At 49.9% G+C, this 26,630-nt stretch overlaps 2 protein-coding genes across 15 annotated transcripts in view; one reads left to right on the top strand and one right to left on the bottom strand.

The window, feature by feature from the left end:
- The window catches only part of Ralgps1 (Ral GEF with PH domain and SH3 binding motif 1), a 252,182-nt gene that overhangs the window by 83,330 nt on the left and 142,222 nt on the right, over nt 1-26,630 (bottom strand). The window lies entirely within an intron of this gene.
- The window catches only part of Angptl2 (angiopoietin like 2), a 31,334-nt gene that overhangs the window by 1,126 nt on the left and 3,578 nt on the right, over nt 1-26,630 (top strand). Inside the window, exons 2-5 of one of the 2 annotated variants that reach the window (XM_034496564.2) lie at nt 11,072-11,146; nt 11,223-12,088; nt 24,659-24,852; nt 26,123-26,393. In XM_034496564.2, the coding sequence (XP_034352455.1) occupies nt 11,272-12,088; nt 24,659-24,852; nt 26,123-26,393 (1,282 nt within the window). In that variant the 5' untranslated portion in view covers nt 11,072-11,146; nt 11,223-11,271. The remainder of the gene's footprint in view (nt 1-11,071; nt 11,147-11,222; nt 12,089-24,658; nt 24,853-26,122; nt 26,394-26,630) is intronic. The other variant, XM_034496563.2, reaches the window with a different exon arrangement.

Below are 26,630 nucleotides of genomic sequence, written 5' to 3' on the forward strand. Positions count from 1 at the left end.
CCTAGCAGCCTAGTGAGGGGACACGGCATGCACCACATACGGAGTCCCTTGAAAGTGCTCAGCATTGAGATAACATTTCCAAACAGAAATTCTCTGCTGAGCCCTTCCCTCTCCCTGTGACATCTGTGTCACGGGTCAGCTACTGCCTCTGCTGTAGGATTAGGAGAGTTCCCAGAGGCCAGTGTTGTTACTCAGAAAAAGATCCCTTTTCATAGGGGTGGGAAGACAGAGAACACAAGTTCCAAAGCTAGCTCAATGCTCTCTCTCCACATGGGTTCTTCTGAGCACATACAGGCCTAGTATGGCAGAGATTGTGCGCTGGCTCCTTGTCTGAGCACTGTTAAGTGGCAGATCACAGCTTTTCTAAACCTCAGTTTCCTGATCTGTGAAAAGGAGAGCTGAGAGCAACAGCTAAGCAGGCACCTGCAGCTACCCCACAACACACACCTAACTACCGCTGTCTCACAGGGCCACTTCAAGTCACACATCACTGCTCTCTAGGGGTGGCCCATGACACCTTAGTTCTCAGCCCAGTGCCTGTGTACAGAGTCTCTAAAAATCTAGTTACCAGTTATTGAAAGCCCAACTGTCAAAACTGCCCAGAGGGGAGAACAAGTACCCCACTTCTTTCCCTGGCCTGGATACAGTCTCTAAAGCAGTGGCTCTCAACTTGTGGGCTGCAACCACACCAGATATCCTACACATCAGACATCTGCATTACAACTCATAACAGTGGCAAAATTACAGTTAGAAGTAGCAATGAAATAGCTTTATGATTAGGGGGTCACCACAACATGAGAACTGTATTAAAGGGTATTAAAATACCTTTACTTTATATTTTATTTATCATATATATTATTCATATATTTATATTTTAAATATAAAATAATAAGGGTATTAAAATGTATTAAAGATACTTTGCATCTAGGGCTGGGCTTTGGGGCTACCTGTAGCATTCCTGCATCTTAGAAGTACACTGTAAGAAAACATACAACTAGACCAAAACTTCTAACATCACTCTCACAGGCAGGATGCTATCCTGCATCACCCTTGGGTGACACTGATCTGCCTACTGGCATCCCTGTCACAGCCACAGGGATAGGAAAACGGAGCTTCCTTGGTCCCACAAGAGGACCACCGGCTGCACCTGTCTTGAAGTTATAGCGGGACAAGCAGAGAACAGACTCCAACAAGCCTGGCCATGGTGACTACTGCCACACAACACTAGTGTATCTGAGTCCAGGGACAGAGGGCTCCTGGGTTCTCAGAGGCATTTGGAAAGCGGCTGTGAAGTACATGCTTCCAGCCCAGGCTTCTGGCATGGGTGACACTGAAGGTTTCCTACTGTAGTGTGGACTTGGTGGCTTTCTGGCCTCTGCAAAGGTTCTGACTGACTTTGTGAACCTGGCTAAGACAAAAAGATTACCACTGGGCAAGGGGAACACAGTGGAAAGAGATAGGTGGACAGCATGTATGATTCTGGAGACTCTTGCCCAGCATGGCTATGGGCTCACAGGCAAGAACCCCACAAAAGTTGCCTTCTGGGCTTAGCGAGCCTTACTCCATCTTTACCCCCACCCTAGAAAATGAGTTCCTGTTTTAGCACCCCCTTTTCAGATGAAAGAATGAGGAAAGCTAACTTGCCCAAGCTAACAGTCATGTGATCCATGGGCTTTGAACCTAGCACTGTGGTTCCAAAGCCCACTCCTCTTCCGTCCTGCTCCACTACTCCACACAGTATCCTAACCTCTCTGTCCTGATGCTGCCCTGTGACCCTGGTAGTCAAGTCTGCTTTTGCTGACCTTAATCCCTTCGAGAACAGTGTGCTTCCCTGGTTTCCATGGTGCCTTCTGTGTGGGGTCCACATCTGCAGCACTGGAAGCAGAGTTGCACGTCCACACTGTTCCCAAACCTGACACCATCCTCTACACCCTGCATGTGGAGGACAGGGCAGTACCTTGGGTTCTTCCACCTGACAAGATAGGCATTCTGGCAGGCATTCTCTCGTCACTACTCGGGGGAATCCTTTGGAGCTGCTGTGTGGGAGCTTAGCATCTACCCTGGGCCACACCTAACAGCTCCTGAGGAAGCATCAGGCATCTGGAAACAAACAAAACAGACAGAAGGTCTCCCAGAAGGGCAGGTATATTCAGCCTCTGGCCTCTCACTGAATCATGGCCTACTTTATCTGGAATGTTCTCAACTTAAGAGAGCACATGGTAGAACTATTGTATAGAACCCAAGCACACTAGGATGTGGCAGGCAGACTGTAAACAATCCCACAAATCCCAGCAGATGGCATGAGTCATAAGAGGTGGCCCGGGGAGCTGAGAGGGTTCCCCAAGGATACAGAAATAGAAACTGAGGCTCAGGAACACAGTCCATCTTCCATGATCTCTCCATCAGTGGCCCAGCTCACAGCTCACAGGGGAAGAATCCCAGCTCTAACCTGTCCCTCCAGCCCAGCTCACAGTCTGGTACAATCATGCAGCAGAGATCTCTGTGAAGAACTGATGTATAGAGAAGCGAGTCTTTCTTGTAAACTTACGGAAAACACCAAAGAGGTTACTCAAGCTCAGGCAGCCTGGAGTTTGTGGTGATAGACAGTGCACATCAGAATCCTTATTTGGGGGAAGTTTCTATAGCTAAGCTGTATGCTGCTCCTGACAGGAGCAGGGGGTGGGGGTAGGGTGAGGGTGTTACAGCATCCGCTTCCATGTACACATCACCGTGAGACACATTCTGATCACAGGAATGCTAAGATGCTGGGTGTGGAGCCAGGCCTCTGACAATTGAGCCATTGTGCAGGTCCACTCCCTGGTGAAACTGGCCTGTCTTGAGGCCAGCAGCCCTAGAGACGTGGCCTCTGTCACTCAGTCCTCAAACAGGCAGATGGAGACCACCACAGAAACGCCCAGAAGATTCCCAGTTTCCAGAAGGCCCAAGCCTGCCAGGGTGGATACTCCAACCTCTGCCGTGGAAGGTTGTATTGCCTTTGCCCTGCTGAATGATTCTCCAGAATCCACCCTAAACAGCAGAGGAAATCTGCAGAGTGGATGAGTCCATGAGCAATGAGACAAACCTTAGGCACTTCCCCTCCCCCTATATCCACTACCTCTAGTCCCCATCCTGGTTGGGTCATGGGGCCCCTTGGCTCTCCTGAGTGCTGCCACTTGAGACAGAAACGCCTGCTGCTGTGGGCCCCTGGAGCGCAGGGCCCTCATCTCTTTTTTCCTGATCTGTCTCTTATGAGTAGCCAGGAGAATATGAGGAACAAACACAGTCCTTGGCGTCTAGTCACCGAGGTACTGCACTAGCATTCTGAGGTGACTCTAAGAAGCTCACACTCTGGGGCAGCCAGCCAGCCAGTACAGTCTGAGCTCTGGGTGCTGGGTGGAGATACCTGTTCTTGCAAGCTAGAATAGAGAGGAGACTTCTTCACACAGAAAGTAGCCTTAAGATGTCACCTTAGGAAGAAAGACAGATGCATACCAGGTAGGATTGTGGGAAAAGGTTCTCCAGGCAGAAAGCATGTGAAGCTACTAAGATGTGTGTAAGGGAGCTGACTTGATGCCATGTGAGCTTTACTTAGACCTGAAAGTGCATATGGAGTGAATTATAGGGTAGTGTATTGGCCTAACACACCAAGTGACCTGGGCTTAATTGTCTAACACTCACTTAAACTGGGCTCTGGCACACAGAGGCTGACAGAGGATCTGAAGTCTCGTGGGCATACCAGCCTTGGCCAGCCCCTGGTCCACTTGGACTACATGAGCCTCTGTCTCATACCCACCCAGATGCAGGGAGTCACTTAGGAGCGTATGGGTAAGAAAGCTGGCCGGGAGTCCACCCCTACCATCTGGCAGCTCTGGCTCCATGTGTTCATCTCTGAGCTGGGGATGGCCACAGTCCCTACTTACAGAGTGTCTGTGCTGGTGAAGGAGGCATCTCTGCTGGCTGAGGTGACCTTTTGTGTCAGCTACTCAGCTGGGCTCAGAGGAGAAGCTCCAGGCAATGCCCAGGATTTCCAGGAAGCTGCCTGGGGCAGTGGTGTGTAGCCAGCCTCAGACACCTCCCACCCTGGCCCCCAGTCCAGGGCTCCAGAGCACACTAGGCACTACAGGAAGTGCAGCAGCCAACTCAGAAGCTGGACTCTCAAATGGCTTCTCCAGACACTCCCTGCTTCTGCTTTGCTCTCTGTGACTCCTGGCACAGAGGGTTTGGTGTGTGGACTTTGGGGGAAATCTCAAAATGGTTCCCAAGTAACACAGCAAGAAAAAGTAACAGCAGTATCCTCATCGCCCTGGCACAGGCACCCAGCTCCCTGGGCCTACCCACATCCCCTATGATCTCACGGCGTGACCACAGTCTGCCTCTACACATTCAGCTTTCCCTGGAAGCCAACGGCTCACCCGTGGCATGTACATGAGCCTGGGCCTTCAGGCTTGCCCCACCCCATCTCCATCACTCCTGCAAGCACAGCTGGAGGATATAATCCTATCCTCTCTGCTTCTCTGGTCTGTGCCTCTCTGCTCAAGTCGCCTAAAACAGAGCTGACCCAGGATGGAGCCAGCCTGATAGATGGGAAGGCTCAATGGAGAGGGACTTATATAAAGGTCTGGCAGTTACTAAGCTGAGGAAATGAGGAGCTGGCTGCAGGCTCCCTGGGGCCCTCATGGTCTCTGGTGAGGGATGATTCACAGGATCCCGGGCTAAGAAGGGTGGCAGTTGGAGACTAGTTATTCCCACCCTGGCCTCCAGGCTTGGGGTGAATCATGGAGGACAAATGATACACAGTTCCTTCTCCAGGTTGCCCAAGGTGAGTCTACCACTGTTCGTCTGGGATGCCCATTCTGGGGTCGTTCCACTCACAGGATGAAGAAGCTCTTTCTAACATCCAACAAGACTCACCCTTGTACTGACTTGAAAGACAAGTCTGCTCAACAGTAAGAAGCAACTGCATCCTGGCCATTAGACAAACAAACAAACAGGAGTCTTTTATTCATCCTGGTGGAGAGGTGACCTTGCAGTGAGGGCATGGGGCTGGCACTGATCATCAAATATGGTTCTGGTGTTTACTCCAGGCGACCTAACATCTTGGAGCCTGGGCTTTCCTTGCTGCTCAATGCAGGTGTGATCTGCACCCTAGGTCAGGAGTCAGTACTGTGTTTCCTGGGTGCTAGTAATAATCACGTAGTACCTGAAGCCATCTACGCACAGAGCTGGGAAAGACAACAAGACAGAGCGGGGTACATGCATGAGAACATGGGGGTAAACACATGAGACTACTGGGGTACACACATTAGAGTATGGGAGTACACACATGAGAGCATAGGGTACACACATTGAGAGCGTGGGGTACACACATGAGAGCGTGGGGTGCACACATGAGAGGGTGGGGTACACACATGAGAGCGTGGGGTACACACATGAGAGCGTGGGGTACACACATGAGCGTGGGGTACACACGAGAGTGTGGGGCACACACATGTACAACAAAGCAGACAGCCAGTATCCACACTACTACTGCCACACTCCTACCCAATGGCTCTGTTAGAAACTCACTCTGCAGCTGGTTCCTTCCCCATCTTGGGTCAGCAGCGGGCTTGGGAATCGCTCTACAGGCATGCCAGGTCTCCCAGCAGCTTTTATAGTGACAACCATTTGCTGCTGCTCAAGTTTTTGCTGGGCTCTCTGCTGTCCTGATCTTGGACTTGCCATCTCCATTCATGCTCTGACTCTTCAGACTCACTCAAGCACAGACGCTGAAGGGGAGGGCCAGCCAAACACACACGGGCCTTGTGGCCTTGGCAAAGGTCACGTCTTAGGTCTCCAGTGTGGCTGGGATGCTGTGCTCACAGCTGACAATGAAGTGCTAAGCTGGGGTAGAGCAGGGTACTCTTCCAGAACACAACCCGCACTGACCAGGAGAGCTCCCAAGAGCCAGTCCTGCAGACCCCAAGAGCACCTCTAGCCTCCTCCTGCCTAGAGGATCAGAAGGCTTGGGGTTTCCTGTCATACTGGCGCCTTTCACAGAAGGCCTACTTTGGTGTTCTGATGTACCTGCTGCCTGGTTCTGCTACTTCACAGTTCCATGACTTAGGCCAACAAGTCATGGTCTTCAGTCTCAGCAGTGCCTCCCGCCCCACACCCTTAGCCTTGAATGCATCTCTGTGGTAATTAGATAGATGTGCCAGGGCTGTGGATATCTATGGCTCAGCAGGCAGAGTGCTGGCCTAGTTCTCACTAATCCACAGCACTGCATAAATGGGGCAGTAAGACATGCCTCCAGTCCCAGCACTTCACACAGAGCTGAGAGCCGGCCTGAGGCATGTGTGACCCTAGCTAAGAAAAAAGGAAAGAACGCTAGAAATACACAAGCTCACAAAGACCATGAGTGTGAGAGCTCACCAGCAAAGTTCCTGAGCATTTCAGGGGGAATTGCCCTGCTGTTGCTTAGGATGCAAGTGTGTGCCCCAGCACCTGGCCACATGGCTGTCCTGAAGCAATGGGCCCGTCCCAGTGGGCTGCTTAGAAGATTCAGTGACATGATATAGACAAAGTACCTGGTTCCCAGAACTAATTGGCTGGAGTTATTTTTATTATTTGAACTTTACTCATTTCAAATCTTTGTGATAAGAACTCAAAAGGATATGCCAAGCCAGTAGCTTCTGCCGCTGGGCAGAAGACAGCTCTGTATTACCAAAATGATACTTCATCCCATGAAGTAGTCCAATGCCCAGGCTACAGTGCTGTGATGGCCAGAGGGATGCAGACGCGCAGTGTGTGGCCCCATCACACAGGCCGAATGGGGACACTCAGACAGACCACAGGAGGCTGGGTGAGACCCAAGCCCAGGGAGCCTTCCCCACGTGCAAAGGCTGTCCTGCCACGTGGTCACTGTAGCCTTGCTGCCAGGGAGAGGGAAGCCTGGCACAATGGAAACTCCTCACCACACAATGTGGAAAAGCGATTCCGATTGGTGTTTTTATTTTAATTTCTAAGCCAAGGAAAACAGTTGGGTTTGCTTTTCTTTGTTGGTCATGGGGAGAAAGCAAGGAGGGGCACTTTGCCTAGAGTTGAGCTAGCCTCCAGCCGTAATGCTGGGGGGTTACTTCTCTTGGGATGCAATTAGCTGAATAAATATCAAGAAAGCAAAGTAAACAGACTCATTACTGCCCATTCAGAACTGCCAAACTAGCAAAAGATGGTCTTAGGGAAAACAAATGCTTGCTATGGAGGCTGAGGGATGCACCAGAGCACAGCCCGGTTAAATCCCTTGGTGGTCCAACTTGGACCTGGGTGCCTAGGCAGGACACCCTGTCTGCCGGGATGTTAAGTGTCTCCCTCCATTGGTCACTAACACTGCTGACTTACTTAGAATGAGGATGTCAGCCCCCAGAGGGGACTCAGTTCCTTGAATTCCTTTCTGTAAGGCACCAGACTCCAAATAACCCTACCAAGCACAGGCTCATGTAGATGTCCAGATTCTTCCAGGACACTTGGTGACTATCATGACTTTCTAAACTTTCACTTCCTTATCTGTAAGTCAGGTACAATACAAATACTGGATTCTGGCTTTGAAATGATCGGAACATGTGTGAGCAGCACTTACCGAGTTTGGTTTGCTTTTTAGTCTAATGATGGCAAGCTACGTTCTTGTAGGAAAAGGGGTTCAGTGATCATGTCTCCAGCCAGCCGCCAAGTGGCAGCACTGGCAGCTGCCCAGGATCAGAACTTGGTCTGAGCAGCTTTGTGACTTAGACCTGGGTTCTCTATGAACTGGGTCATTAGTGGCCTTTCCTCCAAGAGGACAATAGCATCCAATCCACTATCTGTGCTCCTCAGTGGTGCTTTGCTGTGCTTGTTAGCACGTAGCCATCACAACATGCTACCCTCATGTTTCTCTATCCAGTGTGCAATGGGAGCTGAACTACCCCATTCCACAAAGGAGGCCAAAGGCACGAGCAGTGAGGACCCACAGTTGAAAGGGACAGAACCCACCATAAACAGGACAGCACATCCTCCAGGTGTGGATGCCCAGGGATGTTTAGAAATCAAGTTTTCTCTCTGGTGCCAAGCTGCCTCCATGGCATTCTGACAGCTTCTTGGCCACAGCACAGAGGTGTTTGTCACCAAGTAGGCAGGTGAGTTGCCCACAGAAGGTGTGGCAGGAGGGCCAACCCTAGCCTGGAGCCCAGCTTCTCTCCATTCTTCTACAATGGGGGCGTGACCAGCAGCTCCCAAGGAACCAAAGCTTTGGAAACCAGGCAAACATTGTCAAGCCATCCTGTTTCCACTGAAGCCCCACCTCTCCACAGAGCTGCTCTCCATTAAATACCCTCCTTGCCTGGCCCAACAGGCCTTCTCTCACTGTTGGAACCAAACATGGGCTCTGGACTTCAGTAGAAAACAGCCAGTAGAGCCCCATGGAGAACAGGTCTGTTCTGCAGCTGCCCACTGGCTGGTTCATAGTACAGCTTGCAGCCTAGGATTCCCAGAAGAAGCTTCCATGGGTTCCTGTAGCACAGCCAGTATCCAGTAGATATGAATATGAAATGTACACATGATGATGCTGGTGGCTTTCAACTGCCATCAGCCATCAGCACAGGGCTGAGTTCTAGTTGTGTCACCTTCCAGCCTTGTGATCTTGAGAGTTGAAAACCAAGTCCCAGTCTCCTACCCTGTGATATGGGATTAAGAATATCTAGGTCTGGTGAGATGGGCCAGTGGGTGAGAGTTCTTGCCACCAAGCCTGATGATCTGAGGTTGATGCCCAAGATAGACATGATAGAAGGAGAGAACTGACTCCTGCAAATTGTCCTCTAACCTCTGCAAGTGTGTATGGCACTTGTGCCCCTACATGTATACATGCAAATAAATATGTTGTAAAAATTAAGAAGCAGAGCAGCTGCCATCAAGGACACTGAAAGAACACAGAGAAGAAGCCCCAGGTCAGGCACGTGATGACATTCAATCCACGAATGCTATGGATGTTACCAGTGAATCTGACCCATGACCTGCACTGCACAGGCTGTTCACCTCTGTCCCACACGGGCTCTCTGCTTGCTAGTTTTGTCTCCACAGCTCTCCACTGCACTGCAGCTCTTGCTGACGGTCTCTTCACACACCCACCTACCACCACCACACATTGACCAAGTGTCTCTACTCTGGGTCAGGCTGTAGACATTACAAATGGTACAGGTACCAAAACTGACTCCCCAGAAGCACTGACAGTTGAGGAGAGGGACAGCACAAACCTGGTGACAAGGACTCTGAGGGGAAGTGGGGGTCACAAACTTAGGTTAGTTTTGGAGGTGGGAGAGAACATGTCATTGAGAAGGTGAGCTCTGAGCAAAGGCATGAAGGAGAACGGAAGTGAGCGACAAACAAACAGGGAGAGGTGGATCAAGAGCGGAGTCTTTAGTGTACCCGAGAGCCTGAGGGACAGCCAGGTGGCCTTAGTGTACCTGAGAGCCTGAGGGACAGCCAGCGGCCTTAGTGCACCTGAGAGCCTGAGGGAAAGCCAGCTGGCCAGAGTAGCTGCAGGAAGTGACTAAGCAGGGAATGGACCAGAGATGAAATCTAGGAGGGAACAGAAGCTGGGCCAGGGAGTGGGGGGCCAAGAGTCCTCACCTTTCTCTTTAAGGTGAGAAGCTGCTGGAGATTTTGCACTGAAGAGACTCCAGACTCCATTGGACTTTTATAAAGAATCCCTCTGGTTGTCAGGAGGCAGGGACAGGGTTGCAAGTTAGGGGGCAGCTGCAATAATCCAGGTACACAGTGAAGGCAAGGAGAATAGGTGACAATGGGGAATGCCTGAGGACAGCAAGGGCATTGGGGAGCCCTTCTAAGCTATGGCTACCACAGCTCTGTGGTGCATCAGAGGCTGCAGTTAGAGACAGAAAGGAGCTAAGGAGCCCAAGTGACTAGAACAGTTGCTATTTGCTAACAGGAAAAAAATTGGTGGGTGTGGGGTAGGGGTCGGGGGAGAGCAGGCTGGGAGGGAGGTATGGGGAGGAAGAAGACCTCCCACAAAGACCCCTGAAAAATGGGCAGAAGGCAGGGACTGATGGGGTCAGGAAGGGGAGAAGCTGTCTGAGAACTGAGTATGGGCAAGTCTCTGAAGGGTTTTGCCAAAGAGAGAGGAAGACAAATAGAAGAGTAGCTGGAGAGAGGCAGAGAGAGAGAAAGAGAGAGAGAGGGAGAGAGGGAGAGAGGGAGAGAGGGAGGGAGGGAGGGAGGGAAGGAGGGAAGGAGGGAGAGAGGCAGGGGTATAGGAAAACCAGACTGGGAGACTGCTGGGGCGGTGCCCTTCGGGGGCCTGGAGGAGGGCTGCACACATCAGAGCATCCCTCTTGGCCTGTCTAGCCCCTACTCATCCCTCAAGAGACAGTACAAAGTTCACTTTCTCAGGGAAGTGCTCCTGACCCCTCTATTGGGTCAGGGCCCTGTCATAACCTTTCACAACACATGACTGCTCCTTCTTATAGTTCTTGGGAACTCTGGTGACGTGGAAGCCCCGTGAGCCTGGCAGCCATATTCCCAGCATCCAGTAAGCATACTGCCTGGCACACATTTATGTCCGAGCATATGGGGAAGGGATATATTGTCCAAGAAACAAGCCAGAGACATGTGCCTAACTGAATCACTCTGTGATGATCAGGACCCTGAAGACACTGGCTGTTACAAGAATTTGGGTTTGGAAGTTGTCAGATTACTCCTGTTTGGGGCGCTACAGATAAAACAGAGACACAGCCTTCTTCTGACACTGTGCACTACTGAGTGAGCACATCCCACTCTGTGTCTGGCAGCTCATTCATTTAGCTGAAAAGCCTTCTCAATGCTACACTCTAGAGACAGGAGATTAAGAGAGACCCTGTATCTGCCCGTACAGAACTTAGATCCAGAAAAGCTGAGGTCAGACAGCTGGTGGGCAGAACATGGGGGAAGGTCAGAAGGTCCCAGGGCAGGGGAGGAGGACTGGACACTCCTCCAAGCCCCACCATGCCCATTGCCAAATTCCTGGGCTCTGGGTATGGCAGACCTCTTTTCCTCTCTACCTCTGCAGGGCCCCGCCATCTATCGATATTTCCACAACTGTTCTCTCTGACTGCAGTGGAGTGGAATGTAGCCTCCCCAACAGGTATTTGGGGAATGTCCTACCCTGCACAAGCCACTGGCAGATGGGGCTGTCACTGACCTTATTTCTCCACTCTCAGGCTTTCAGAGACCTCGTTCATAAAGACCAACCAGCACACCGCAAGGACCATGAGGCCACTGTGTATAGCCTACTGGTGGCTTGGACTGCTGGCCACTGTTGGAGCTGCTACAGGCCCAGAGGCTGATGTTGAGGGCGCAGAGGATGGTTCACAGAGAGAGTACATTTACCTCAACAGGTACAAGCGGGCAGGTGAGTCCCCGGACAAGTGCACCTACACTTTCATTGTGCCCCAGCAGCGGGTCACAGGTGCCATCTGTGTCAACTCCAAGGAGCCTGAGGTGCACCTGGAGAACCGTGTGCACAAGCAGGAGCTGGAGCTGCTCAACAGTGAGCTGCTCAAGCAGAAGCGGCAGATCGAGACGCTGCAGCAGCTGGTGGAGGTGGACGGCGGCATCGTGAGCGAGGTGAAGCTGCTGCGCAAGGAGAGCCGCAACATGAACTCCCGCGTCACGCAGCTGTACATGCAGCTCCTGCACGAGATCATCCGCAAGCGGGACAGTGCGCTGGAGCTCTCCCAGCTGGAGAACAGGATCCTGAACCAGACGGCCGACATGCTGCAGCTGGCCAGCAAGTACAAGGACCTGGAGCACAAGTTCCAGCACCTGGCTATGCTGGCGCACAACCAGTCAGAGGTCATCGCCCAGCTGGAAGAGCACTGTCAACGTGTACCTGCAGCCAGGCCTGTGCCCCAGCCACCCCCAGCCACTCCACCTCGGCTCTACCAACCACCCACCTACAACCGCATCATCAACCAGATTTCCACCAATGAGATCCAGAGTGACCAGAATCTGAAGGTGCTGCCGCCCTCCCTGCCTACCATGCCTGCCCTTACCAGTCTCCCATCTTCCACTGATAAGCCATCAGGTAAGTCCTTTGGGGAGCCCAGCTCACATGGGACTCTGAGCCCCTCAGCCTGGGGATACAAGTGGCCATGTGAGTCCCAAGACAGTTGTATAATCCTCTAGCAATCCCTTGGGATGGGCTGATGGGAGCAAGGGATGGCACTGCTCCAATAAGGTGGTAGAAGGAAGAACCCGGAAGCTAGAAGCTATGGGGGGTATGTGTCGGCTTTGGTCTCTGAGAGGAAAGAACCCAGTCCTGGATATTCTGAGGCTTTGCACTCGCCCTGCCTTAGTGGCTAGGTGTATCACCTATGAGCTCATATGCCTGTGTTAGCCCAGAGCTAACTGTCTGGAAATGTCACATTGTAAACACCAGGCCAGTGGAAGAGTTCTATTAGGTTCAAAGTTAATGCTTCACGGGGACTAGGGGACCAGAAGGAAGTTTCCTTTGGCTAGTTGAGGTCTAGTTTTCAATAAGGCCTCCATACACTCTCAGCACACACGTTGTGGGATTCTCCGGACACTGTTATGAAAGAATAGGGTCCTTGGGAGCAAACCCTGGGAAGTGTAACCAAGACACTGCACTGGGATTTTCCTGAGGGTCACTTGATTAGGCCTGCAGCTCCTTAGGGACAGGATGACTAACCTGTTCGTGGGCTGAAGATGCTCAGGTGGAACTGGGCCTCTGCTCCAGACACACGGAAACAGTTACAGCTTCACAGGAGGACGTCATGAAAATACAATGTGCTATGATGTCGCTAGGGAGCTGCCAATATTGCCTGTACCCTCCACTGACTTGGTGAAAACTCTGGTCCCTGGTCTCCAGGGACCCAGTGTGGGGAGGTGGCAGATGTGTGAGGACTCTAGCAAATCCTCAGTGTAGGGGAGCAGGCTGGAAGATTCCTCTCCAGGGCCCAGCTCCTGGAGTTAGGCTTCTCCTTTATCTAGGCAGTGTTATTTTCCACATGTACCAACCGAATTCATCTCTGAAAACATTAACCTAAGACTGTGCATGGGGTACCAACTTCTTTGTTGGCAGGGAGATATTTTTACTGAAAAGATCCTTTGTGCCTATTTCACACTTTAAAAAAATAAACCAGTATGGAACTGAACCTGTGTGTATGAGGGTGGCCAGTGGGCAGATAAAAGATGAGCAGGCCAGTGGGGGCAGGGGAAGCTAGGCTCATGACACAGCATCTGTCACAGAACCTTGGAAGAAACACTTGGACTAGGTGTAAGTGGAGAGCAGGTGTGAGGAGTGGATCATCCTGGATTGAAATCTTGCTTCTTTTATTGGTGAGGTCTGGGCAGGAGGCAACTCACCCTGTCTCTGGGTTCCTCATCTAAGTCAATGAGTAGGCTTTATTTCAGTCTGTTCCCAGCTGACAGTTTTAGGACATGAAATACTGCAGAATGTGTGCATGGCACTGGGCCCAAGGTAAACTGAGCCTCTTTTGATTACAGTCTTCGCATCTTAACACAAGGAGACTGGAGTGAACAGTCTGTCTTCAGCTCTGTGTTCAGTGCCTGATACACATGCCATCTGCGCCCACACCTGGTTTACAGCAGAGGTCAAAGGCAGGGGGAGTCCGTTCTGTGTTCTGACAGAATACCCAGTGTCATGTGGACACTGCCCTTCGGCACCACATGAAGGCTCAGATGTGCTTACAGCCAGGCTAGTGTCACAGTCACCAAGACCTCCTTTCAACCTGGGATCTCTGGTCCCTAACTCAACCATCTCATGACATTCCTGAGCTGGAACATTTGGGGATAAACACCTGGATCTGCCATGGCCGTCCTTCCTTCTTCCCTATTTGCTCAGGAGAAAGCTATTTAAATTGGCTGAAGTGCAGCTCAGTTGATAGTGTCTGCCCAGCACACTCGAAGCACTGAGTTCAATCCCTGGTAACGCAACAAACCAGGCATGATGCCATGTGTATGTAAGCTTAGAACTCAGAGGAGCAGAAGTTCAAAGTCGTCCTTGAACTTCTCTACATATGGAATTCAAAAACAAATGTACAATAGTTATTTGTTTGTTTTGTTTTAAACTCTTCTGAGCCTTAACTTTCTTCATGTGAGGAGACAGGAACAGAGTTACAGCTTCACAGGAGGACGTCATGAAAATACAATGTGCTATGATGTCACTGGGGGCTGCCAATATTGCCTGTGCCCTCCACTGACTTGGTGAAAACTCTGGTCTCCAGGAACCCAGTATGGGGTGGCTGGAGGTGTGTTAAAGTGTCTAGAATCTGCCCTTCATCCAATTACATCTATTCCTCAAATTCTGCATAGCAGGTCTGACGAGATTTCTCTGGAAGAACCCAAATTTCTGGAACACTAAGAATTTATGAAGCCAGCATACCAAAATACCAAGAATACAATGAGCATTGTCTGGCCACTATGCAGAACACTCCAATGTGCTCAGTGTCCAACAGAAAGGCAGATGAAGGACTATGGAGTCACTGAGGTAGTGTAACCAAGTCCTGCTGGACAGCGCAAATGACTCAGAGATGAAACTTCTGTCTTGCATCTTGAAGGCTTTGTAAGTTTACCAGGTGAACCTGGGAGTAGGGACACCAAGTTACTAGTTGGGCCCTGATGGAAATGGATCTGTCCAAAGTCCCAAGGGCATAGCCCTGCTCCTAGCCTCTCAAATGGTCCTGGCACAGCTGTTGATAACCCAGAACAGGCTGTGGCACCTAAGGCAGACCCCTGTGAGTACCCATGCTCATTCACAGAGCATGAGAGATGACCTGTGTGTACTGTAACATCTCTCTCTTTCTCTTTATGTTCACCTCAATGCTGAGTGTCCACACAAGGGCAGACAGAGTGGGGAGGGGGGTGACAATGGAAAGGCCCTACCTTTCCTGGGTTTGGACTAATCTATTAGGAAAAAGAAGATGGTCTCCAGTACTGAGCCTTGGTCCGACCAATGGGCAGACGGTGCTTATCAGCCCTCTTCCAGCTCAGGCAGGTCTGGTCCTGAAAGACAAAACCCCTCTGTGTTTTCCACAGAGAGCCTTGGCTTGCTGCCACCACTCAGCCAGAAACATCTTTCCAATCAAACACCTTGCACTCAGCCACCACAGCCCTTGGCTTCCCTCTAGGAAGTTCAGAGCCATCAGTCTTTTGTTCCGTTGTTGTGGCTGCCCAGGAATCAGCACACCCTTCTCTAGAAGGCCAAGGCAACCACAGCCCCTCATCTGAAGCTGAACTCATGACTTGTTCCCAGCCACAGCCAGATAGCAACAGGCTGGCCTGGAGCCAGGCAGTACCTGCTAAGGTCTAGGATGAGGGCTCCAGGAAGGTCCTAGCCTAGCCTCCCTGGCTTGACACCTAGGTCCTACCTCACTCGGGACTGCTCAAACTAGGAATATTTTGGTTTGAATGGTGCTTATACTACTGCCTGAGCCAATGGCCAGCCCATAGCCCTCTGCTGTTAGAGGACAGCTTCAGAGGTCATTCTCTAAGAAGCACAGTACTGCCAGCCACCAGTAGTACAGCATGGCTTTCCTAGAAAGATGTCTTTTAAAACCAACAGGGGCTGTGGAGACTGAGAGGAAGCCCACCTGGTCTCCACCTCTGGACTGTGTGTTCTTTCCCCTGTATTGTACTTGCTTTTTCCTAAAATGTTTTCTTAAATGAGTTAAGATTTCCAAAATTCATGATGGCAGACATTTCAAAGAACATTCCTTGTTAGCGTCTGCCTAAACAAAAGCCACTTGAGGCAGGCGGTTCCAGGGCCACCTTCCTTACATCCCCACCCCCAGAGGTCTGCTGAATTGTTCACAAAGGCCCTTCAAGTGTGGCTCATAGCTATCCTTCCACCCCTCAGGCCACATTCCAAGGATGACAGTGGCTGAAAGCCCTGGCTATTTGCAGAGATAAACTATCAACTTTGTGACTGTTAGAAGTTGGGCATCTGGCATCTCAGGGCCTGGAAATCCCAACAGTTTGGCATTTGGCAAGCCAGAAGTAATCGAGAAAATCCTGGAGATTGGGCATCTGTGGCCAGCTTGCTAGCTACACAAATGGATCACTGTGGTGAATTTATTTGGTTGACTGTACAGTACAGTCACAGCAGGCCGCCAAATCATTTCTGAAAAGAGAAAGCAGAACTGAGCTAGCAAGTACTGCCCCGCTGGGTGTCTAAACCATCATGTCCACTGAGCCTGATGGCCAAGGCTTGTGATGAAGATAATGACACTCATTAAGGAGGGCTGCAGGGACCTGCTCACGGGACACTGGAGAGGATCCCTTCCTGACTGCCCATCAGCTTCAGTCTCCCTGGGGTGACTGGATCCAGATTGCCTAGGCAACGGCTGAATCTCAGAGGAGATGGAGTGCTGAGCCCAAGCGCGATGGCATCCATGCTCTCTTTAGGTTATCCCTGCCTTCTTTAGACACAAAATTTTTAAATTTTGTATACATAGAATAAATTGATAAGAAAATCAAATATTATTTTAAATGACAAAGACAGTAATTAATTTTTTCCTTTTATGTTGAGATTGAGTGGCCTATGTGATTTTCTTAAGGGTAGTTTCTTAAAGACCAGCAAAGGCAGCATGTGGTACAGGGCCTCCGTTACACGTGGTCTGCTCCAGACATCCCCACAGAAATGATTTCATTTTTAAGATTTGGTTTGGGTACAGATGACCATCTGCCATGGAGGTCTCTTTTTTTCAGGTTCTCAAGCTGAAAAGTGACAAAGAGATGTAGCTTACTACATTCCTGTGAAGATGGGACAGGTGGTGGCAGGTAGACCAGGGAAGGCCTTTTACCTGTCTGCTTAACACAGACTCAATGTCCTAAGAAGTACCTGCTCCCACAGGAGCCCACCACCATCTACTGGGGGGACAGATCCCAAACAACCCTGACCGTGTAGAAGGAGGAGCCTGGGGCCAGAGTCAGCTCTTAGCACCAGTCCCAGACCTCTGACTCAGGGGCTCTGAGGAAAGGACAAACTGGCATAGGAGACAGATGTCTGGTTAGCTGGTGACAGGCTCTCTGAGATGTGGTAGCAGGCGCTCGTACTATACTCCAACAGAAATATATACAAAGGTTTTTAGGAAGCCTAGGCAGGATGAAGAAGTCTTTGGGAGCTGAAAAAGGCTTTCTAGAGGTGACAAGGGCCTGCAGGGCTGAGGCCCTGGAAATCTGCTCTCAGCCATGGTAAGCAACTGTCAGGGAACCATAAAGACCAGGCTCAGGGCTAGGCAAATGTCCTGTTTCAGACAGAGAAAAAGGCCAAAATGCCACAAATTACATACCAAGTGGCTTGTGGTCCAGCCCCAGGATAAAATGGCAGGACAGAGGATAAAGAGAACCTTGTGAGCATGTGAGAGATAAAAAGTGACAGGGAAAGCCAACACAGGATCCTTAAGAAGAGCCAATGAAGCAACCCCTTCCTCAGAAAGTGTCCGTAGACTGGCTGACCACAGGACCATCAGCCACTTGTTCAGCATTTGTGGATTCAGAGTCCTGGGTCTGATCAATTCTTCCATGGTGTGTCCGCACTCAACTGTGAGCCCCTCACATCCAATGCCTACCTCATCCAGGCAGCCGTGGAGGTTACCAACAGCAACACCAGGGAAGGCAGCCTCCGTCCCAACCCCCAGAGCACAGAGGGCTGCTCACCTCTACACAGTGTGGCTTCCAGGACCCTGCTAACCTGAACATTGTTCTCTTTCTCTCTTTTGCCCCCCTATGGTGTGGGTGGTTGAACCCAGGGCCCAAAGAATGACAAACACAAGCTCTGTCACAGAGTTCCACCCCAGCCCCAGCCCTTTCCTATGCTATTTTAAACTCCCATCTCCATTTTAGACCCAGCTGCCTGCTGGAAACCTGAGTGGGCACGTGCTTCTCAGCCTGCAACTAACACTCAACATTTCAGTAGAGCAGTATTATTTATTTTGAGGTCAAACAGGCTGGAGCCCCTGCAAACTCTTCATGAGCCCTAAGAGCTCTGGGAGACCTGGAGCTGTATCAGATGCACTCAAGTGCACTCACCTCACACAGCCAATATAATTTTTACTGTAACAATTCTGAAAGGGGTTGAATAATTCTGCCTTTGAAATTATTTGGCCAGCAGTAACTCAATTAATTTATGGTTGGCTCCAATTTCTCAGCAAATATCAGGCGTGCTCAGGAATTCTTGGGAAGTGAGAAAAAATCTAACCTACAAATTGTTTCCCAAAGTAATAACATCTTTTATAGAGGTGAAAGTTACCAATCAGTGAATCTGACAGATGGCAGATACACTTTGTAGAAATTTAATCATAAGCTAATAAATTTTTATTTTGTACTTTTCTTTTCATATCTGAGAACCAGTGAGATTTTTTTTTTCTTCAAACAGTTAGTGAAGCCCTCTAAACTCTCTGCCTGAGGCCCTCAATGCTAAGGACAGAGTGAGTTCATGTGCATCCCCACTGCAAGGAAGAGACAACACACACACCGCCAGCACTGACAACCTGCAAACTAACTAGTCCTGCAGTCAGGTCACTGCTTGCACTCTGCTTCACCGAAAGGTAGCCATTGACATGGACAATAATTTTGCCAAACTTCTTGAAAAATGAAACTCAAGAATTATTAGACAAAATTGTTCCTCATGTCCTTTACAGGATGTGACTTCAGGCCTGCTTGTTGAGGACACCCAGAGACCTGGGTATGTCTCACGCCTATGAAGTACATTTGCCCTGGCATTAAATGGGTAAATTTGAGTAGGGCATTTTAGATCCATTTTTACTATCTAGTCATTTCTGTTGGCAAAGAGAATTCATGGGCGCAGACCATCAATGAGAACTGAACATCTCACAGAGTCCTCACACAAGGAAGGTGTCTTGGTGTCTAGGGGGACATGAGAACTAAAGCATTCTCAGGAACACTTCCAAGGACACCTCCACAGGTCCCAGGGCCCTCTATTCAGCCTCAGGCCATCAGGTCCTTAAGAGAAGAGCCATCACCTGCTAGCCAGCTCTGGAAGGCTCTGCTCCTTAACTCACCCTTCAGGTGTGCTGCTGCTGTAGGTGCTGCACTGTGCCTGGTCAGGACCACTGCACCAGCTACAGGGCCTGGGTCAATCCAGCTGAAGCTGGTCATCCTCACGTTACAGAGAGGACACAGAAGATAATAGTACACTTGAGTCTAGCCTGGCTGCCAGCCTCAACTTGCTTTTACCAGAAAGACAACCAATGAAGTACTCCCTGTTTTTCATGGTGGCTATGTGCCTTGTATCTGTGATGTCTCCATCAGGAATGCCAGAGACAAGAAGTGGACTACCACCCCAATCACCCCTAGGTGATTGCTGAGAAACCAGAGCCAACCATAAATTGATTGTGTTACTCCAGGCCAAATAATTTCAAAATTCCCAGGGCTGATCCCAGGGTACCAAGGCTGAAGGCCTGCATATCTTGTGTTCCAGGTAGCCAGCATTCCTCCCCCATCCCCCATCCTCAGCCTCAATCTTGTGCTTTTCCTGCACTGCTGCCTCTCTCTAGGGAACCACATAGATCTGCTTGCCATGGTAGCCGCACTGCTCTTCATGTGGAACATTCCGACTATGGTGTAAATATGGTCTTTATGGAGGTGAGCCTGGGTGCCGCCGAGTTAGTGTTGGCCTGGTGCTGCGGGCAGAGCTGCTTCTCAGAAGGGAAGCCAATGCAAACACCGCTGTGCACTCGCTCTGCGCCAGAAGATGCTTCGCCCATTGCACTTTGAACATTCATTCAGCTGTACTCAACAAAAACATATTCTCATTTTCTACTGCAGCGCAGCTCTGTAGCCTCCACTGATTCTGACTTCTAAAGTGTGCCTAGTGGAATACTTATTAATAGACATAGACACACAGATACATAGAGACACACACACATGCACGCCTGCGTGTGTGTGTGTGTGTTACAATATATATACTTAGTTTTGGAAATTCAAGAGCAAGCAGCATGTATGTCTCAAGGAAGGGGGGTTGACCCACTTCCAACATGTCACACTTGTATCTAAGGAGAGAGACTATCGAGCCCCTGACCTGAGATCCACAGGATGGCTGGTTTTCTTTCCCTGTGTCACAGCAGTAAAACTAAGGCAGGAACCTGCCTGGAGTCACACTGTAAGAAAAGTCACCAAGATCCGACTCCAGCGTCTCCAACACAAGCATCAGTAGTCTTTCTCCAACCACACACTACTCCAGCCCCAGACTCTTTACCAAAACCTGAGTGCTCTGCTTGGCCCTTTGTGGCATCATCCCAGTGCAATACTAACAGGTTTGTCACCAAGTTATTTATATGCTGCCGTGTTGAATCCTCACTGCATTATTTATATGCCTCACAGATCAGTCGCTGCTCCATCCCTGTTACACAAAGGCTTCTCATCACAGCAGGGTGTTGGTGCCACGTTTTCTTTTTTCTTTTTTAAACATTTATTTATATAAGTACATTGGAGCTGTCTTCAGACACACCAGAAGAGGGCATCAGATCCCATTACAGATGGTTGTGAGCCACCATGTGGATGCTGGGAATTGAACTTAGGACCTCTGGAAAGGCAGTTGGTGCTCTTAACCACTGAGCCATCTCTCCAGCCCAGTGCTGCCTTTTTCAATGCAGTCTATACTTTGAACTGATTTTCACTTGCTGTTTATGCTGATAATTTTCCCTCTTGCTTACGTTAACTAAGCAAAGGGGATGTGTTTGAGTGTGGAGATCTGCCAGGCTTCCAAGAGAGCCTCAGCTATTTAACGATGGCCTGAGTGTTGTTGGCATTCTGTCTAAACTCCACTCCCACAGTTACCTAGCAACAGCTAGGTAGTCCTGGCCCACTATAAAAGGGGCTGCTTGCCCCTTCCTCTCTCTCTTGCTCCTCCACCTCTTGCTTCTCCCAGTCCTCTCGCCCCTTCCCTTCCCCCTCTCTCCATGTGCTCATGGACAGCCTCTACTTCTACTTCTCTCTCTCTCTCTCTCTCTCTCTCTCTCTCTCTCTCTCTCTCTCTCTCTCTCTCTCTCTGCCTCTACTGCCCTCTTAACTCCCCTCCCCATGCCCTGAATAAACTCTATTCTATACTATACTGGTGTGTGGCTGGTCCCTCAGGAGGAAGAGATGTCTCGGTGGGCCCTTTCTGAGACATCCCCTTCCCCCATACCTCTCCACACACCCACAGAACATATTCTATATCTCTTTATCTTTTTATAAATACATCAAGTGTTATACAAACTGCAGGGTATGTGCAAGGCAGAAAACATGAGTGCTTCTACATAATTTCAAACTATTCCACGATTCTAGAAGGCCTTACACAATGACCAGATTTGCTACATACACACAAAGGAAACTTCAACATCATAGGACACCAAATAGGCAAAAGACAAAGTAAGCAAATGTAGGGGAGAAAAATAAGACAAAACCCAAATTATCAACAAAGACAAAAATAAAGGGGTTTAACAACCTGACAGATATATAGTCATTAGTATGCCAAGATCAGAGCCAGGCCTCTAGTCTCAAGTCCCCTCTGGTTGGGGAGAAAGAATGGTGCATCAGAGTGAACACATTCCTAAACAGATCATTTGAGGTCTTAGACTGCCATGTCTCCAAGGGCCATGTAGCCTTGGGGTGTCCCCTAAGGTCTCTAGGCTCTGATTTTCTCATTTGTAAATGAGGCAGTTATAACTACCTAATAGGAGCATGAAAAGAATCAGCAGTGTAAATACCTAGGCAAGGCCTGCAACAGACTGAGGCCACAGCAAAAGCCATGCTTAGGCTCCAATGCCAAACTGTTACTACTGCTTCTCCAGACAGGCCTTTCTTAGAGTGAGGTGTTCTTACCGGGCCTCAAGAGTCTACTTACCTTCTGAAGCATGTCCAAAATCTGTATAAGCCTGCATTTTTCTTCAATAAATTATTTATTGTATATGTGTGTATGTATATGGGTGATATTTGTTGTCTTGTATATATGCATGGTTTTGTATTATGTGTGTGAAATTTATATGTATTTACACATGTGGGTATGGGTGTATGAGTGTCACGGCATGCATGTGGTAGTCAGATGACATGCTAACACACTGCCTGAGACAGGTCTCTCTTGTCTGTCACTCTGGATGCCAGGCTAGCTAGTCCCCAAGCTTAAGGGGCCTCTCCAGTCTTTATCTCCCATTTTGCCGTAGGAGCACTGAGATCCCAGGCGCATGCCACCACAATGCTCTGCAACGGTTCTGGGGCCTGAATCAGGTCCTCATGCTGCACAACAAGCCCTTTACCTTCTGAGCCATCTCCCAGGCCTTTCTACAAAAATATTACTACTTAAAAGATTTTACTACTAAAGACCTCAAATCATTCTAAAATACTAATCTTAAAAAAATAAAATTAAAATTAAAAAAAAATTTTAAGCTCATTTTCAAGAATGCCAGAGGCAAAGCTAAACTGTGGAAGGCAGCACAGATTTGCAGCTGTGATACCAGCCTATCACCTTCCCAGTGACCTCCAGGGCCTACCTATATTGTACCCCTTCAAGAACAGCCTCTGCATCCAGCCACCCCCAGGAGCTGGGTGGCTGTGCAGGAAGAAACCTGGCTGCTGGCTTTGGTGGGGTTATTCTGTAGTCTCCCTTGCCTTCTGTCCTCTGTCCCAGCATGCTCACTAAGTCCTCCCTGTCCTGCTGACCTGGTAGAAAGCTGGGAGGCCTCCCATGCCACCGGCGCTGCTCCAGCTGTCAGGGACAGACTCTCATTCTCTGTCTCAGTCCCTGGAGCTTGGGCCAAAAATAACGATCTTTTTCTCTTTTTTGAATGTTCCTCCTGAAGATCTGGCTTCCCCTTCCCCAGGACGGAAAGTGGGGGCAAGCAAAAGCAGGATGTGGCATCAGGGAATAAAGGAGGGGAGGGAGGGGAAAAAAGAAGGGAGAAAGAAAGGGAGGGAGGGAAGAAGGAAGGAAGGAAGGAAGGAAGGAAGGAAGGAAGGAAGAAAGGAAAGGAAGGAAGTGCTTGTGTGCCATACATTCTGTAAAGGCTGGGTACCTGGGCACAGGCTGGGTACTTGGGGAACCTGCTTATCATGTGTGTAGAGAAAAGGCAGAGGTGTAAGAAGTCCCTAGAGAATGAAGAAAGAAGAGCACTGACTGTCAGCCCAGCTGAACTTGTACAGAGACTGACAAAGAAGCAGATGGTTCCTGTTCCCAACAGGTACTCCACACTGCTTGCAAGGCCCAGGAAGGTTCCCAAATCTAAGCTTTAGCCCACAAAATAGGCTAGCTCAAACCAAGTGCCAGCCTCCAGGAAGCTGCAAAGCTAGGGCTGTTTGGGAAAAGCTGGGTGAACCTACCACCCACCGGGGGCTACCTCCTCACCCATGGAAAGAGGAAGAGAGGATCACCAGAATCATAGCTAGGAGTGCTGGTGAAGCCTGGCCACCAGAGACAGCCAACACTGGCCTGAGCCTGGAGAACTCAGTGTTGAAGTGTTGGAGTCTTACTCTGTAAGGACTCCAACCTGGAGTGTTGGAGTCCTTACAGAGTAGGACTCAATGAATAGCTGCCTTTATTGTTGTTTTATCCTTGTTTCCTGAGACAGGGTCTCATTACTAAGGCTGGCTCAGAACTCACTTTGTGGCAGATGCCGACCTTGAACTTCTGATCCTTCTGACACACCAAGTGCTAGAATGACAGGTGTGCACCACTACAGCCATTTATTAAATGGTTATAGAACGAACACACAAAGTAGGAAGCAAGTCACATGTCCTAGCACATTTCATCTTAACCACTCTTGGTCTGAAAGATGTTCTGAGAAGCACGCAGCAAAGTATCATGACAATTTTAAACTACGTAGTCCACTAGGTAGGTATTGAAACCTCCAGAAGTCGTCTCCAATCACTGTGGAAGACCCCAGCTTGACTAGACTGGATGACTCAAGTGTGTACCTTCTTGTAGTGTGAATAATCTCAAAACATAGGATATCACTGGAGGACAGAGCTGTGCTCAGGGGCTGAAAGACACATGGCATCTATAGGCTCCTGGAATGATTTTAGTTTCGCCTGCTAAGGAGAGCCACAGATTGGATTTGGCAAAGCATTGCACTGAGCCCACATGACACTGAAGAGGTTGCCATGATCTTAGGCACACATCTCAGTGCACCAATGGGAATGACTTCTTTAAAAATCACTCAAAGAGGAGTTGGAGAGATGGCTCAGTGGTTAAGAGCACTGGCTGCTCTGCCAGAGGTCCTGAGTTCAATTCTCAGCAACCATGTGGTGGCTCACAACCATCTGTAATGGGATCTGATGCCCTCTTCTGGTGTGTCTGAAGACAGTGACACTGAATTCACTTAACAGCTCTGAATGAGAAAAACAATGACTCATCTACAAAGAAAGACACCAGGGGCGAGAAGCCATGAAGTGTTCTCATGGGGGAGCGAGAGCAGGAGTGGGGCTTGCATCCAGGCCTCCTGATGCTTGGCCTGGGCTCCTGTTTTTATAGTAGATGACTTCTCAAGCTTAAAAAATAAAGACCTGCCCCTTCAATATGTGTTCCTTAGCTCTCTGTTGGAGTATATGCCTGTCTAGAGTATAGCTAGGGTGTAGCCTGAAAGCAGACGGTTATAACATATACATACTGTGTCTACAGGGCCATGGAGAGATTGCCTGCAGGCCCTGGAGGATGGTCACAGCACCAGCTCCATCTACCTGGTGAAGCCTGAGAATACCAACCGCCTTATGCAGGTGTGGTGTGACCAGAGACATGACCCTGGAGGTTGGACTGTCATCCAGAGACGCCTGGATGGCTCTGTCAACTTCTTCAGGAACTGGGAAACCTATAAGGTGAGACCACTGGGCCTGTATGCATTGCCTGCAAGGTGACTGCACAGGACAAGGACAGGACCATTTCTGCAAAGCTATCTGAGTGGTAAGGCCAGGCCTCTCCTTGTCTGCTGTTCAGGAGAGGATGGAGTAGAGACAGCATCTTACTCCCAGCCAGGGCCTCTATAAGGTGGATCTGCTCTTGAGATCCAGAAGGGGAAGGTCCCAAGGCTCCAAGGGCCTGAGAAGCTCTCTAAAAGCCACGTGTAGGGACCTCTGACAATAAGTGGGTCCGTTCTCTGGGACTCCCAGTTCCCAGGATATTGAATGCTTCTCCTTGTAAGTCAAGTGCAAGGGATCCCCCACACCTCCCACCCTGCTCTGAACCAAGAGTAAGGATGGTATGAACAGCTCAGGCCAATGGACACATGTCCTGTGTCAAGGACTGTAACTATGCCCTGGAAGAAGGTATTGCTCTAAAGTCACCTTACAGGTGAGAAGGGAGAGCATGCTGCGCGTGGCTTACAGCCACAGCGTGGTAAAGCAGCAATGGCAGCCAAGGGCTCCCATCAGCCCCGATGCCTCTGTGTGGAGTCCTGCTACAGCTTCTCCAGTCTCCTCCATCCTGGCTAGCCCTGGGTAGCCTGTGGACTTCCTGCTTGTCCATCCTCCGAAGCCTAGCCCTGAGTTCCTCCTTGTATTTTTCCATTCTCTCAAGGAGACAGTGAAGCACAGCAAGTGCTCATGGGCCCTATGGAGGCTGACAGTGCTGGGCTCTGAAAACCACTCCAAAGACTTTGGGGGCCACTGCTCAGCTGGTGCCCCAAAGCACAAATCAAATGAGTTTCAAACCTAGAAGGGCCAGGTGGATGCCACATGCCTACCACAACTCTTAGCCCTGATAGTCTATGCTAGAGCTTTTGTATAACCGCACACATAACCCATCTCCAGAGAAGGCAACCAAGGCATGGGGGAGGCACTGGCTCTTGTCTAAGCAATGCTGGCTGCATACCTCCTGGGTGCCAGGCTCTCAAGTGACCACATCTTCCTGCCTTTGAGAAGTTACAGAATCCTCAGGCAAGGACAAGAAACAGGCTCACATGATGGCAGGGAAAAGGTGTGCTCCTCCGATGTGTGAATGGCACAGATTGACAGTTAGAAAGGTTCAGTAACTCACCCAGACACAGAACCCTATACGCAGATAGCAGGGATTGGAGCCCGGGCCTGCCTTATGCTCTGACTATTCCCGGGACACAAACTCCTCACTCGTGCTCTCCTGGGTCTTCCTCAGCAAGGGTTTGGGAACATCGATGGAGAATACTGGCTGGGCCTGGAGAACATCTACTGGCTGACAAACCAAGGCAACTACAAACTGCTTGTAACCATGGAGGACTGGTCTGGCCGCAAGGTCTTTGCAGAGTATGCTAGCTTCCGACTGGAGCCAGAAAGCGAGTACTACAAGCTGCGGCTGGGGCGTTATCATGGCAACGCAGGCGACTCCTTTACCTGGCACAACGGCAAACAGTTCACCACCCTGGACAGGGACCATGATGTCTACACAGGTAGGAAAAATAGAACCAAACCTAGGTGTTGAACAGGGATGAGAGATCCAGTAACACTAGAGGCCCTGACTCCAGGGCCTGGGGCAAAAAGATGCCATTGTGACAGGCAGCTTCAAAGTCCCTCTCTTCTTCCCACTGCCCTCAGTCAAGTGACACTTACAAAAATGGGAGCAGAGGTGCACAGATCTCACAGATGAGGGCTACTCTGGGCCAAGGCACCCATGCTTCAGGCTTCTC

This window comes from Arvicanthis niloticus, chromosome 2 (assembly GCF_011762505.2).
Source record: "Arvicanthis niloticus isolate mArvNil1 chromosome 2, mArvNil1.pat.X, whole genome shotgun sequence".
NCBI classification, from domain to species: domain Eukaryota; kingdom Metazoa; phylum Chordata; class Mammalia; order Rodentia; family Muridae; genus Arvicanthis; species Arvicanthis niloticus.